We start from the raw sequence: 13,217 nt of genomic DNA, 5'->3' as shown, positions 1-13,217 counted from the left end.
ACGTTCGATAACTTCTTTAGGCAATCGACAAGCCTATCCAAAGGCCATTTATTTGATCATTTTCTATGAACTTTTTTGGATTTTTTGAAATTTTTATGGGTCTAAATTTTTGCTGGAGTGTATGGTCAATTCTAAGTACTGATTTCATGATGTGGTTTCATGGTTTTTTTTTTTTTTTATTAAAAAAATCAAAATTTCATCTTAAAAGGGGTTTTCAAAAGATTTCAAGTATCTTCAAATTCTCAAACCAAAATCCTGGAGTGAATGTCCATGATAAGACTTTTGGGCATTCTCTAGAGTCTTCAAGTTTTTTAAAATCAATTTTTCAAGGGGGTTTGTGATTCTTCCAGCAAAAGTCTACACTTTTTCAAGTTTAAGAAATTAAAATGTCATTTTTCAAAGTTATCATTTATGAAGTGGCTTGAGAATGGAAGAATGTTACATTTTTAAACTTAAATTTGGTTTCAAATCTCTGTTTTAATTTGATAAAGGATTCCTTGGAAATTCAGAGTTTTAAAACAAAAACAAAGATTTTTCAATCAAAACTTCAAGTGTTGCAAGTAATTTCAATTGATTTTCAAAGATTTCAAAAGATTCATCAAAATGTTTCAATGAACTATAAATAACTTGATTTCTCTTTGTAGGATATGTAGGTAATCTACATATGTAGACTCAAACATAACAATCAAAAGCTAAAACTCTTTTCTTTTTCTTCTTTATTCTTTTCATTTCTCTTCTTTCTTTTGTGTACGAGTGTGTATTTATATTGAAAGTCCATAAAGTAGTAGAGTTTTAATGAGGTTAAATCATCTGCATAAACTCTATGAAAACCTTTTCAAAAAAGGTTTAAGGTCTTAAACATTTTTTTACAAAAGAAACAAAGAAAGAAAAAGTTTTAGTAGGTGGTTGACCGATCTCTACACACGGTCAACAAACCATTCTTGTAACTTGTTTCCTTTATTCTAAAATGACTTTTTCTCTAAAAAATGGCTTTCAAAATGGGACACACACACACACAAGGCAAGTACAGTAACCATTCTTACAATGGACTATTCACAATGGTGCTCCCGCACTAAATCTTTTTCAAAAGGTTTTTTCTTTATTTTACTTTTTCAAAAATATAATAAAGTGGCGACTTCATTTTCTAAAATAAATAGGTAAGTAAAAGAACTAACTATTGTCTACACTTGATTTTCAAACGACCACCAAACATGTTAGCAATCAAAACAAGCCACACGCCCCTACGGGCATGGGGTGATGGAAAGACATCACCACGTAAGAAGGAGTATCGAGGGTTCAATTCCAGGTAGATACACTCACGGAACCAGCGGTACCTGTGGATGGTGAGAATTTACTCTGTGAGCCAACGGGGACCGTGGATGGTGAAAGTTCGTTCTGTGAGCTAGTGGGGACCGTGGATGGTGAGAGTTTTTTTGTGAGTCAGTGGGGATCGTGGATGGTAATGGAGATGTGTCCCGGGGTTGGGTTGGCAGAACGTCCAACTGATGCACGGAAGCTGTGTCTGCATTCCGAACTTTACCTAGTCAGCGAGACCTAGGGAGAGGACACTGATCCGTAAGTTTGGTGCCACACTAGAGGGTCCGAAGGGCTTGTTGGTGACTGGAGTTCCTATGTAATAAATAAAAAAAAAAAATCAAAACAAGCCACACAAGCTTGGTGGCAACAACTTTGGCAGTTCCGCTGGGGACTTTTTAGAGTAAAGTTGCCCTTTCTGTGATTATGTGTTTGGTTGTGTGTTTATGTATGATTATATGTGTTTTCCTTGTGTTTATGTTGTGTATGTTGTTAAAAAGTATTGATATGTTATGCCTTGTATACTTTGCTATATTCATGCATTTTATCATAAGTATTCTAATTCACAAACCTACACTGCATTGCATGAATTTTATACCTACACTCCTATCTCTCTAGGTTGTAGGAAAAGGACGAAGTAGTGAGGCTTTCATGGGCACAGTCCTTTGCATTGATCTTATGAAAATTGTTTCACTTTGTTCGCCTTGAAGGAAATTTGGAACCTTTAGAATCTAACCATGCATTAGAAAAATATAAAAATATATTTTTATCCATAAAAATAATTTACACAATTCACACTTTTATATGTGGGTATGATATTGATATTCCAAAAAATGCTATGACACTCCCCCACTTCTTTCTTGCACAATGAAACAAGGAGTTTGTCCCTTTTTTTTTTTTTTTTCCTCTTTCATTTACAAATAAAAAAAAAAAGTGAAGGTTAAGACAAAAAATTAATATTTAATATCCTACAAGATAAACATGAAGTGTCAAATAAATATTTTTTTGGAGTGCTAAAAGCGCTTCCCTTTAATTTATATTATAAAGAAAGTGGCTAAACACAAAAGAAATTGACTTGAAATATTTGATATTTTGAAAACAACATATGTGTGTCCCGAGCGCACACGATTATAAACCTTTAGATGTGTTTTGATCGTTTATAAAGATAGATTTGAAATCTAACCTTATTAAATAATGTGATTAACATATATTTAGGATATCACTTTCGAGCTGTCTAGCACCATTAATGATTCGTCGGTACAAGTATAAATATGTATTCACCTAAAAAGAAAAGGTATGAATATGTATTTAACCTTCGAGATAAATGTGAGATCCATTTCTGTGGATTATTTTATAGAAATCCCCCTCATAACACTTTCTAGCACAGCCCAAAGTTAATTTGCTCAAGGACAAATTTATATTGTGATTTTTGAGAAATCCATCAGTACAATACAGTTAATGCAAGTTTCCCAAAACAAAAAGAAAAATAAAAAAATAAAAAAATTTCTTAATGCAACTATAAATGAACTACTCGGTTAACCGGGAAAGGGCTGAACGGGTCAGACCGAGAGCACTGATTGCCGATGGTCCCGGGACCACCTGAGCAGAACCCCTCCCCACCTGGGAGGGTTGGTGGGCCCGCAACGCACATCATGATTCGTTTCGAAATTTGTGTAGCCAAAACCAAAAGGCAGGTCGTGATGTGATGTAATCCAACGGAAGCCGGAAGCTTAGGACGAGGAACCACGCGTGGGGCCCACCTACTGAAAAATCTCGTCCGTCCAATCTTGATTCCCAGATGGTAAAACTCTCTAGTCCCTGCCCCACCGTAGTAATTCCGTAGCTCCTCACTCAGCCACTCTCCCCCGTCTCCACGCACTCTCTGCAAAACCCCTCCTTCTCACACTCTCTGCTCAAAGCGAAATCAGCCTGCTTTTATGGGTTTAAATTATTTGTAGTCACTCTCTCTCTCTTCTCATTTGCTTTCTCTCTCGCCCTTTTTTTGCTGTAGACAAGTCGCTTTTTATCTGTTCTTCCCTGTCTACCATTCTCATCATGCTCTCATTTTCTCGCTGACCCTTTTCATTCCAGTAATGGAGGCTATCAGGCTTCTCCCATTCTTTCTCTTGCTCTCCTCTCATGTTCTCCTTTACTCCACCAAAGCTCAGATGCCAGGTCTCTTAATTTCTCTCTCTCTCTCTCTCTCTCTCTCTCTCTCTCTCTCTCTCTCTCTCTCTCTCTCTCTGCGTGAATCTGCATGCCTGTGTTCTTTATTGTTTTGTTTTTGTGGTTTTTTTATTTTTATTTTTTTTCTTGCTTACTATTTGATATGTAAATGCTCGAGCATGCTGGAGCGGATGCACTCTGAATTCAAGATTTGCTTAACTTCGAGTTTTTTTCTGGGTTTTATGCCTATATTTGTTCTTGTTCTGCTTTTCTGTTTTTTTTTTTTATCTTGTTATGTGTAGTCTTTGATATGAATGTGCTGGTCGCGTATTGAGTTCAAGAATTGTTTAAATTCAGATAATTTTGTTGGTTATTGTTTAATAGTTGGCCTTGTAGAATGCATTTTTATATGGGCATCCTCTGTTTTAAAACAATATTTCAACTAGTAAACCACAGAGATGGAAGAAATGTTCTTTTTCTTTTCTTTTGGAAATTTTACCTTGGTGTGTCACCATACAGAGCTCCGACTCTTTGACATTTCCACGGATGGATGGATTACTTAATTTCACAGGTTTCTGCTAGTTAATATGTGTTCAATTCCAAAAAAAGATGTAATATAACATATATAATGCCAATGAAATGGGCATGTAGCTTATGTACACAAGAACCTGACCCAATTGACCTAACATTCTTGACGGATTTTCCCAAAGTAGTTTTTTGCAAAAAAATTGTGCTTGGACATGAGACAAACAGCACATATTCCATAGCAATATAAACTTTTCCCCCCTTCCAAAATGAGTTTATGGCAGAAACTGTACTTTGTCAAAATAATCAAAATAGAGGGCCATTATAAGTAGCACCGTGCTAGGAAATATGATTTATTCAAACCCGTAGAAAACCTATGTATATTTAAAAGAAAAACAATTCTATCAAGAATCCTAGGGTATTATTTTTTTTTTTAAAAAAACAATTCTGTCAAGAATTCTAGGGTATGTGTTGGAGTGGCCTGAATTCTGATGGCTAGTTCTGGTCATATGTAGCATGCATTTAGTAATGAAGAGTCTGGAAAATAAGTTATATATTTGCAATGTTGATGTAGGGCAGATGGCCACAACTTGTTTAGATAGGTTCAAGCCTATCTGGAGGTCCTTGGCCTAAGGGCAGGAAACGTGATTGAGACACTTTAGGTTTTGGCAGGCTTGAGATTAACGAAATTGAATTAAGCGTGTGTTTCCCCTACTCTATTTTCTTCTTCCTCTTCCCTATTTCTCCATGGTCAATCTCCATCAAATGTTGATGGTGCTATTCAAAACTAAACATGGTTGAGAGGAGGATTGCGTCTGCGAGGATACGTATGTATGAAGGAGCATTTGACATTGTTAATCATAACTAGTAAATAAAGGTTGCTAAAATATATCTTTAATTATTATTATTTTTTTTAATTTTATGTTGCTGTCTCTAGTTTTACCAAACAGGTCTTAACATACAGAAAAGAATTTGAATTTTGGGTAGCATCAATTTACTACTAGATCATATTATGTTGAGAATATTTTAGGGTTTTGACTAGTTTTTCTTTCTAGCAGAATATTACTGTAAACATTTTCCCCTTTTTTAAAATTCATTTATTGTTAACAAGGACAATTTCTTACTAAAGGTTTCCTGCAAGTGTTGGAATGGGAGCTATGATAATCCTGCTTTTGTCCTGCATTTATGTTCGTCTAACAATTATGGTCACGTGAAGCAGGTTTTATAAGTTTGGACTGCGGAGGTAAAGAAAATTTCACAGATGGCCTTGGCCTAAAATGGAATCCTGATGATCAGCTCACGTATGGGGAAACATCTAACATATCTGTTGCAAATGAGACACGGAAGCAATATATGACACTCAGACACTTTCCTGCTGATAACAGGAAGTACTGTTACACGCTTAATGTTATAAGTAGGAGTAGGTACCTTGTCAGAGCGACTTTCTTGTATGGTAATTTTGATAACAACAATGTTTATCCCAAATTTGACATATCCCTTGGTGCAACTCATTGGTCAACAATTGTTATTTCGGATGCTAGCACGATAGAGGTCCAAGAGTTAATATTTTTGGCTTTAAATCCTACTATAAGTGTATGTTTATCCAATGCTTCAACTGGGCAACCATTTATATCTACCCTTGAGCTCCGCCAATTCAATGGCTCAATTTACTACACTGACTATGAAAATCAGTTCTATCTCAGTGTCTCTGCAAGAATAAACTTTGGTGCTGATAGTGAAGCTCCTGTTAGGTATGCCTCAGATTACTTGTTTAAAAATGGTTTATTGAATTATTATTATTACATCTTCCAATAGAAAATTATTAGGATGCTTGTTTAGATGGTGGCGATCACACCCTTAAAGAACATAACACTAATGGTTTATTATTATTCGGGTTTGGAAAATGTGTTTTTTTAACCTAATGTTCAAAAGTTGAGTGAGGATCAATAGATATGCATGCATAAATTCCTTATGAATTCATGTTTCTCCAAGATGGTGTTATCCTTAGTATATTTTACTTTGTTATTTCAGGTATCCTGATGACCCGTTTGATAGAATATGGGAGTCTGATTCGGTGAAGAAAGCAAATTATCTAGTTGATGTTGCTGCTGGAACTGTGAAAGTGTCGACCACAGCGCCAATCGATGTTGACAGAGATGAAAGGCCACCTGAAAAAGTAATGCAGACAGCTGTAGTTGGCAGAAATGGATCGTTAACATATCGTTTGAACTTGGATGGTTTCCCTGGTTCTGGTTGGGCATTCAGCTATTTTGCAGAAATTGAAGATTTGGGTCCTAATGAATCCAGGAAATTCAGGCTATTTCTCCCAGGCATGCTTGATCTCAGCAAAGATGTTGTTAATATCCAAGAAAATCAAGGAAAATGTCGTCTTTATGAGGCAGGATATCCCAACATCTCCCTCCCCTTTGTTTTATCTTTTAGATTTGGAAAAACATCTGACTCTTCCCGGGGACCACTTTTGAATGCAATGGAGATAAATAAGTATCTGAAGAAAAATGATGGTTGCTTAGATGGTAAGCATAGTTCGGATCCTTAAGTGCTTCCTGTATATTCTGAAAATCTGTTATTTTTTCAGACATAATAGATTCTAACTCGTGTTTCCAAGAAAAAGAGTGCAGCTACTGCCACTATAGTTTAGCTTTATATTTGATCCTCTGTTGATGTCTTCAAGAAAACCTCCTTGATTTGAGCCTTCAGAGCTCTACCAAAGGCATATCTGATTTGTTGACTTGCATGAACTGCAGGATCTTTTATTGCTGGTGTAGTTTCAAAGCTCTCATCAGCAAACTGGACACAAGAAGGTGGTGACCCATGCCTGCCAGTCCCTTGGTCATGGGTGCAGTGTAACTCAGATTCACAGCCAAGGATTGTTTCAATGTACAGTTTTTCTCTTATTTTTTTTCTTTCAGTTTGTTATGCCTTTGTAAAGCCCATGAAGTTTCTTAGAGCTTGATATACGTTTTTGGCTCACAAGCTAACATCTTGAGCTTTTAGTAATGTAGAATCTAGCATGGTATAGAGCTATGGTTGCCAGGGGGTCCTGAGTTCTAGTCTTTTTGCCTGCATTTAGTCTGGGATGACTAAAAACTAGTCCTGGGTTCTAGTCTTTTTGCTTGCATTTAGTCCCGGGTGACTAAAAATTATCTCATCCCTTGTAACGGTTTTAATTGCTTGTTCGTTTATCTCTCCACGTGCAACCAGGCTGCACATGTGGGTGGGTGTTAAAACTTCATATACATTGTTGGCCCACAGCCTAGCAGCTTAAGCTTTTAGGTGAAACAGTAATCTAACAAAGTTTATGCTTCTTCCAGAAGTTCTTCCTTGGGTTTATAGATATGTCATTCTTTGTAAAGCAAGAGAAATTCTGTTGAATATTCATAACAACTGTGTTTGGTGCTTGGCAGCAATTTGTCTAGGATGAATTTAACTGGGAATATCCCTTCAGATTTGACGAAATTGAGTGGCTTAGTTGAGTTGTAAGTTATCAAACTGCATTCTCATTTTGGTTGATGGTTTCCATGTTTAGTGATGAATCAGTTGACACCCCTTTATCATTATATTTGTTTTCTTTTATTGTAGATGGCTTGACGGAAATTCACTGACGGGCCCAATACCTGATTTTACTGGATGCACAAACTTGAAGATTATGTAAAGCCCGATTGCATTTTATTGTTCACCATGCTGTCCATCTGAAGTTTGAGCTAATCAATATTTTTGTTTTGTAGTCATCTTGAGAACAATCAATTAACGGGTGCACTGCCTTCTACTTTGGCAGACCTTCCAAATCTCAGGGAGCTGTAAGCTTTTAAAACTTTAATAACACTTGCTTTACCTACTGATAACGTGTCATTTGGTACTGGAAATTTTGGTATTGATGCCTTTTAAGTGCTAAATTGAAAATTATGTTTGATATTAATGAGTTATCATCTCTGCTATGAATTTTTTTTGTTGTTCTTGTTTCTTGTTTCCAGAATGGATGTTAATTCTGTTGCTTCTGCATAAAAACAAGTCTTATTTTCAATAAATCTGATGGTTGCAGGTATGTGCAAAACAATAAGTTATCTGGAGCAGTGCCATCAGGTCTTCTTAGTAACAACCTGGTTTTGAAGTGAGTATTTGTTGTCATCACCCGTGGAAATTAGTTTTCTCCATTCTTCTTCCTCTTCCTCCTCCTCTTCCTCTATCCTAAACTGTTGGGAATATCTTTAATCCATAAAATCTAATAACCCAAGATCATCATGTTATTCAATTAAGAAAACTAAACTCGGAATAAATACCTGGATCCATAGATGTGTCTGATTTGATTGTACAACAGCCTTTAGCGGAGAGTTTTGATCTTCTACAGTCAAAACCCTAAGTGCCTCACTTGTGTTCTTCACTTTAGATGGGGAAAAGAAAGAGCGTGAAATTGTTTTGATTTGACTTGGGGACCATAATCCTATTATGTTTTCCTTCTATACTAGGTTATTTTAGAAGCCCATCAGTCCTAAATTAACTCAATATTGGGTTTCTACACATTGCAAAGTCCATACCCAATAGATGTTTAAATAGCCCAGTAACATAATTGATTTTAAATATGTGAGCTCACAATAGGAAATTAAAATTTCCTAACATAAACATGTTAACTTGATCACTGAAATCCATTTTAACACGGTGGCCTACAAATTGTCGTGTTTGCAGTCTCTTTCTGAAGAAGGGCATTATTTCTCTTCAGAGTTCACCAGTCTTATTTTATGATTTTGTTTGTTTCTGGGAAACTTTTGGTTTTTGATTTCAACCACCGTAGAGTGAAGCAGAAGTGGCTTTTATGAAGAATTTTCTAAATGGCTATTTTTATGGAAGAAAAGGATTTTTTACCCAGTTATCTGGGCCCTTTAATTTTATCTTCTATTCTGTGTTAATTTTTCGAGATATTTATGCATGTTTTCTGCAGCTATTCTGGAAATATTAATCTTCATAAAGGGAACAGAGAAGGGAGCCATGTTAAAATTATTATAGGATCTTCAGTTGGGGCTGCTGTTCTGCTTATAGCTACCATTGCATCTTACTTATTCATGCACATGGGCAAGAGGAGATATCATGAGCAAGGTTTGAGTGTAGAATACACTTGATATTTATTTGTTATTTTTGTATAGAAAATTTCTGATGGTTTGACATGAGAAAGCTTGTGTAATTTACTTTTTTATTTTTTTTTATTTTTTCAGAGAAGCCTGGGCATGCCCTGTCAGCTCAAAGGCTAGCTTCTAGCCTAGGTGATGCTGCGACAGAAGCAGCACATTGCTTCACTTTATCTGAAATTGAAGAAGCTACTAGAAATTTTGAGAAGAGAATCGGTGCTGGAGGCTTCGGAATTGTATACTATGGAAAGATGAAAGATGGAAAAGAAATTGCAGTCAAAGTGCTAACCAGTAATTCTTTTCAAGGGAAGCGAGAATTTACAAATGAGGTAGCTTTGCATATATTTTTTTTTATCATTTTTCTTCTTTTCTACTAGTTCCTATCTATAACTTTTGTGGTGCTCATGTCTTGCTGTTTTGAAGCTCCAGTAGTTTTATTTTGTTTTATTCGTGCATTGATTCTTTTGCACAACTTTTAGTTTTGTTTTCTCGTAAAAATGGAATATAAATTTCAGCAAAGACTGCTCAGAAACAACTCCTGAGCTGGAGAGAAACAAATGAAGGCAGTTATTATAACAATCTAGCCTTGTTATGGATGCACTGGGTAGTAGAGAAATTGCTGGGTCTTACATTTCCTTTTAAGTTTAATGTAGTTCTTTCTGAAACTAATGTTCAAAAGAAGAAATACTTGAGAGATTTTTGGCAAAAGGCATTGCATGTGGCATTGCTGTAAGGCTCAAATTTTTTTCCTTAGGCTGCCACCTAAGCTGGATTGGCATCTTAATTGTTGGGAAGATCTATGCACAGATAAGATATTTCTGCAAGCCTTTGTGCCTCACCTTTTTAGGCTTTCTACCTTGATCATGCTTTATTTTACTTCCTTTCATTCTTTGGTGTGGACCTCTCTTTCTTGGCATTTTGGTTTTTTTTCCTGAAATCTTAATGAATGAGAAGTTGATGAGCTAGCTTATTTGTTGGAGAGTTTTGGAAAGTTGGATTAATTTACCCCTCACTCTAGGTGTGATTCATGCATTTGTTAGGGGATTATTCTAGTTTATTCTCTAAATATTTCTTCCTTTAGTCATTGAAATCTTCGACAATTTTATTTGGGAGGCTGTGCTTCGTTTTAAGATCAAGGCATCTCCTTGGATTTTGACTCTTAATAGGATTGATACTGGCGAATTATTCCAAGTGAGGAGACCCTATGAGGCTATTAGTAAGATACTTGCATGATGCGTTTAGCTCTTTTTGTGCATTGCTGCGTGAAATTTTTGTTACTGCTCTTTTCCTTGTTTTTTTTTTTTTTTTTCCTTAGATTTTGACTCTTAATAGGATTGATATTGGCGAATTATTCCAAGTGAGGAGACTCTATAAGGCTATTAGTAAGATACTTGCATGATGCGTTTAGCTCTTTTTGTGCATTGCTGCATGAAATTTTCATTACCGCTCTTTTCCTTGTTTGATGAGCTGTTGGTTAACCTAAAAGCAGTCAACAACTTTATGTTGGTGAAATTTTGTGGTTTGTATGGAGAAGTAAGAAAGGAATAATTTTGTAGAGTTGTGCTTTGCATGCCATTTTCTGGACATTGGATAGAGGGGAATGCAAGGATTTCCAAAGATAAGACAATGTCTTCCTATTTGTTATGGATATAGTTTTTACTTAAAGGCTGTTTTCATATCATATTTGTTTTCTATTTTCTATTTTTGTTGCATTACAGTAAAACACAAGCAATTGCAATTTGCAATGTGTTTGCTTTTGTTACAAGTTTTCTATTTCTTTTGTCGATTTTCAATTGTTGTGGTAAAAATTGAATCAAATTTTATAGTTTTCAGTTGTGAGAATCTGTTATTATAGTACTTTGATATCCATAATTCATTTATGTGAGCTAAATAATTCTATAGATAATATTTGGTGAAAAGTTAAAATAAAATGCCCATGTGAATTTAAAATATAGTTAAAATAAAAAGTCCATAAAATTTCAAAAAATTTGAAGCATTATAACTATTTAAGTCATTCAAATATATGTGTGTGTGTGTGTGTGTGTGTGTGTGTCCATACTAGTGTTTTAAAAGGCGAAGGCATAAGGCAAGGCTTTTTACCCTCCACAAGGCGAGGCGTGAGCCTTAAGGCATTGAGCGTAAGCATTTTGGGACTATATTTTTTAAAATAATTAATAAATAAAATCAATTTATATATAATAAAAATATGAAAAATTTTAAAATAATAGAAAAAAATATAAAAATATAATTTTTAAATATCATATAGGCCAATTTTAAGTTTTAACTAACTAACACAAATAATAAATTTTAAAGAAATAAGCACGAGCCATAAGAAAAAGCCAAATTAAAAATGTCTCAAGATTCTAATTTCAAAGCCAGCTGCAGCCAACACAGTGGCAGAGAGTACGAGAGGGTGAGAGGGTTGCGGAGAGAGGCAAGAGATTGAAGAGGGTTGCTGCAGAGAGACGTCAGCTCCGAAGGGTTCGACGAAGGGTAAAAATACGTCAGAAGGAGTCGTCGGAGGTAGATTAGAGTTTGGAAGGGAACGTCGACTCGTCGGAGAGAGACGAGAAGCTTGGAGGAATCGTTGGAAGCAGCCGTCGAGTCATCGGAGAGAGAGGAGGTGCTAGAGGAATTGTCGGAGAGAGAGCAGAGGCTATTGTCGAGGAGAAGACTCATTGGAGGCTTTGTCGAGGGAGCTGGATAGAGGAAGCTTTGTGCGAGAGAGGTAGGATAGGGCTTTCGATGCATTCTATGTCACGCCTTGAACTTGCCAAGTGGGGCTCGGGGTGTGGTGTGATCCAATCACCTATGTCTGATACCATAACCTCTATCACGCAGTAGAAAAATAAATAAACATCCTCAATAATATACCAGAGTTCTATATAAACATCCCAAAAATTTCCCAACATTCAGTATCCATATATATTCATCTCAGAAAACTAAAAACATAAACCCAAATATACATCCAAGATTTGTACCCTCTCACAAAAATGCTATGCCAACAAACCCACCCCCGAGCTTGCTAAGTTCAATCACGCGGAGGTCCTGAAAAAGATGAATTGTATAATGCGTGAGACATATCTCAGTAAGATGGAATAGATTAATATGAGTGTGTGGCTATCATGAGGTTTGTGTACAAAATATAATCATCATTTATGAATTAATCCACAATTATGAAATCATTCTATGCCCCTACTCACACACATGCAGCGTATTTAATTAATGAGAGTTTTCCAAGGATTGTGGTGATTACCCCACCCATGCAAGTAGCACCCCTCCGCTCTGATACCTTATGCAGCTGGGTATGGCTACAACTGATACTCATGAGGTTTTTGTACAAAATATAATCATCATTTATGAATTAATCCATAATTATGAAATCATTCTATGTCCCTACTCACACACATGCAGCGTATTTTATTAACGAGAGTTTTCCAAGGATTGTGGTGATTACCCCCCCATACAAGTAGCACCCCTCCGCTCTGATACCTTATGCAACCGGGTATGGCTACAACTGATACTCATCAGGGCACTTATCTTACTCAGTAAACCCTCAAGTGGATAGTTTGTTTCGTATTCATACACATTAGTACAATTATTTATCAGCAAAAGTTCTCGAAAATATGGAAGATTACCCGTCCATACAAGTAGCTTCCCTCTGCCCTAATATGTCATGCAGTCCGGTATGCCTACATCTGATACCTATCAGGGCACTCGCCTTTCTCAGCAAGCCCTTGGACGGAGAGTTTATCTCGTCCCAAATACATATAATATTACAATATGTAATACACTTATTATTTTGTTACATTACTCTGCACCCTGTTATCTTTGTAATACTTATCTTTTCATAATCTCAGTTTTTACATTTCTCAGTATTTCACATCATATAATATTTCTCATCACATAATATGTCGCATCGCATAATATCTCGCATCACATAATCTGTTCCCACATTTCACATCGCATAATTTCATTTTACATTTCTCATCTTCTGTCTTCACATACTTAGTATTCACAGATAATTCACATACACTATTATATAATATTCACTGGTTAAATCAACAATTATGC

The 13,217-nt window shown here is 35.9% G+C and overlaps 1 protein-coding gene across 2 annotated transcripts in view; it reads left to right on the top strand.

Annotated features, from left to right (window-relative positions):
- Window positions 1–3,144: 3,144 nt before the first annotated feature.
- The window catches only part of LOC131168246 (probable LRR receptor-like serine/threonine-protein kinase At1g67720), a 31,440-nt gene continuing 21,367 nt past the window's right edge, over window positions 3,145–13,217 (top strand). For both annotated transcript variants that reach the window (XM_058127550.1, XM_058127549.1), the window contains exons 1-10: window positions 3,145–3,489; window positions 5,225–5,756; window positions 6,037–6,539; window positions 6,771–6,903; window positions 7,431–7,502; window positions 7,606–7,674; window positions 7,752–7,823; window positions 8,066–8,134; window positions 8,960–9,114; window positions 9,231–9,472. In XM_058127550.1, the coding sequence (XP_057983533.1) occupies window positions 3,408–3,489; window positions 5,225–5,756; window positions 6,037–6,539; window positions 6,771–6,903; window positions 7,431–7,502; window positions 7,606–7,674; window positions 7,752–7,823; window positions 8,066–8,134; window positions 8,960–9,114; window positions 9,231–9,472 (1,929 nt within the window). In that variant the 5' untranslated portion in view covers window positions 3,145–3,407. The remainder of the gene's footprint in view (window positions 3,490–5,224; window positions 5,757–6,036; window positions 6,540–6,770; window positions 6,904–7,430; window positions 7,503–7,605; window positions 7,675–7,751; window positions 7,824–8,065; window positions 8,135–8,959; window positions 9,115–9,230; window positions 9,473–13,217) is intronic.

The sequence above is a fragment of the Malania oleifera genome, chromosome 11, assembly GCF_029873635.1.
Source record: "Malania oleifera isolate guangnan ecotype guangnan chromosome 11, ASM2987363v1, whole genome shotgun sequence".
Taxonomy (NCBI): domain Eukaryota; kingdom Viridiplantae; phylum Streptophyta; class Magnoliopsida; order Santalales; family Ximeniaceae; genus Malania; species Malania oleifera.
This window is presented reverse-complemented; position numbering and strand designations above follow the sequence as displayed.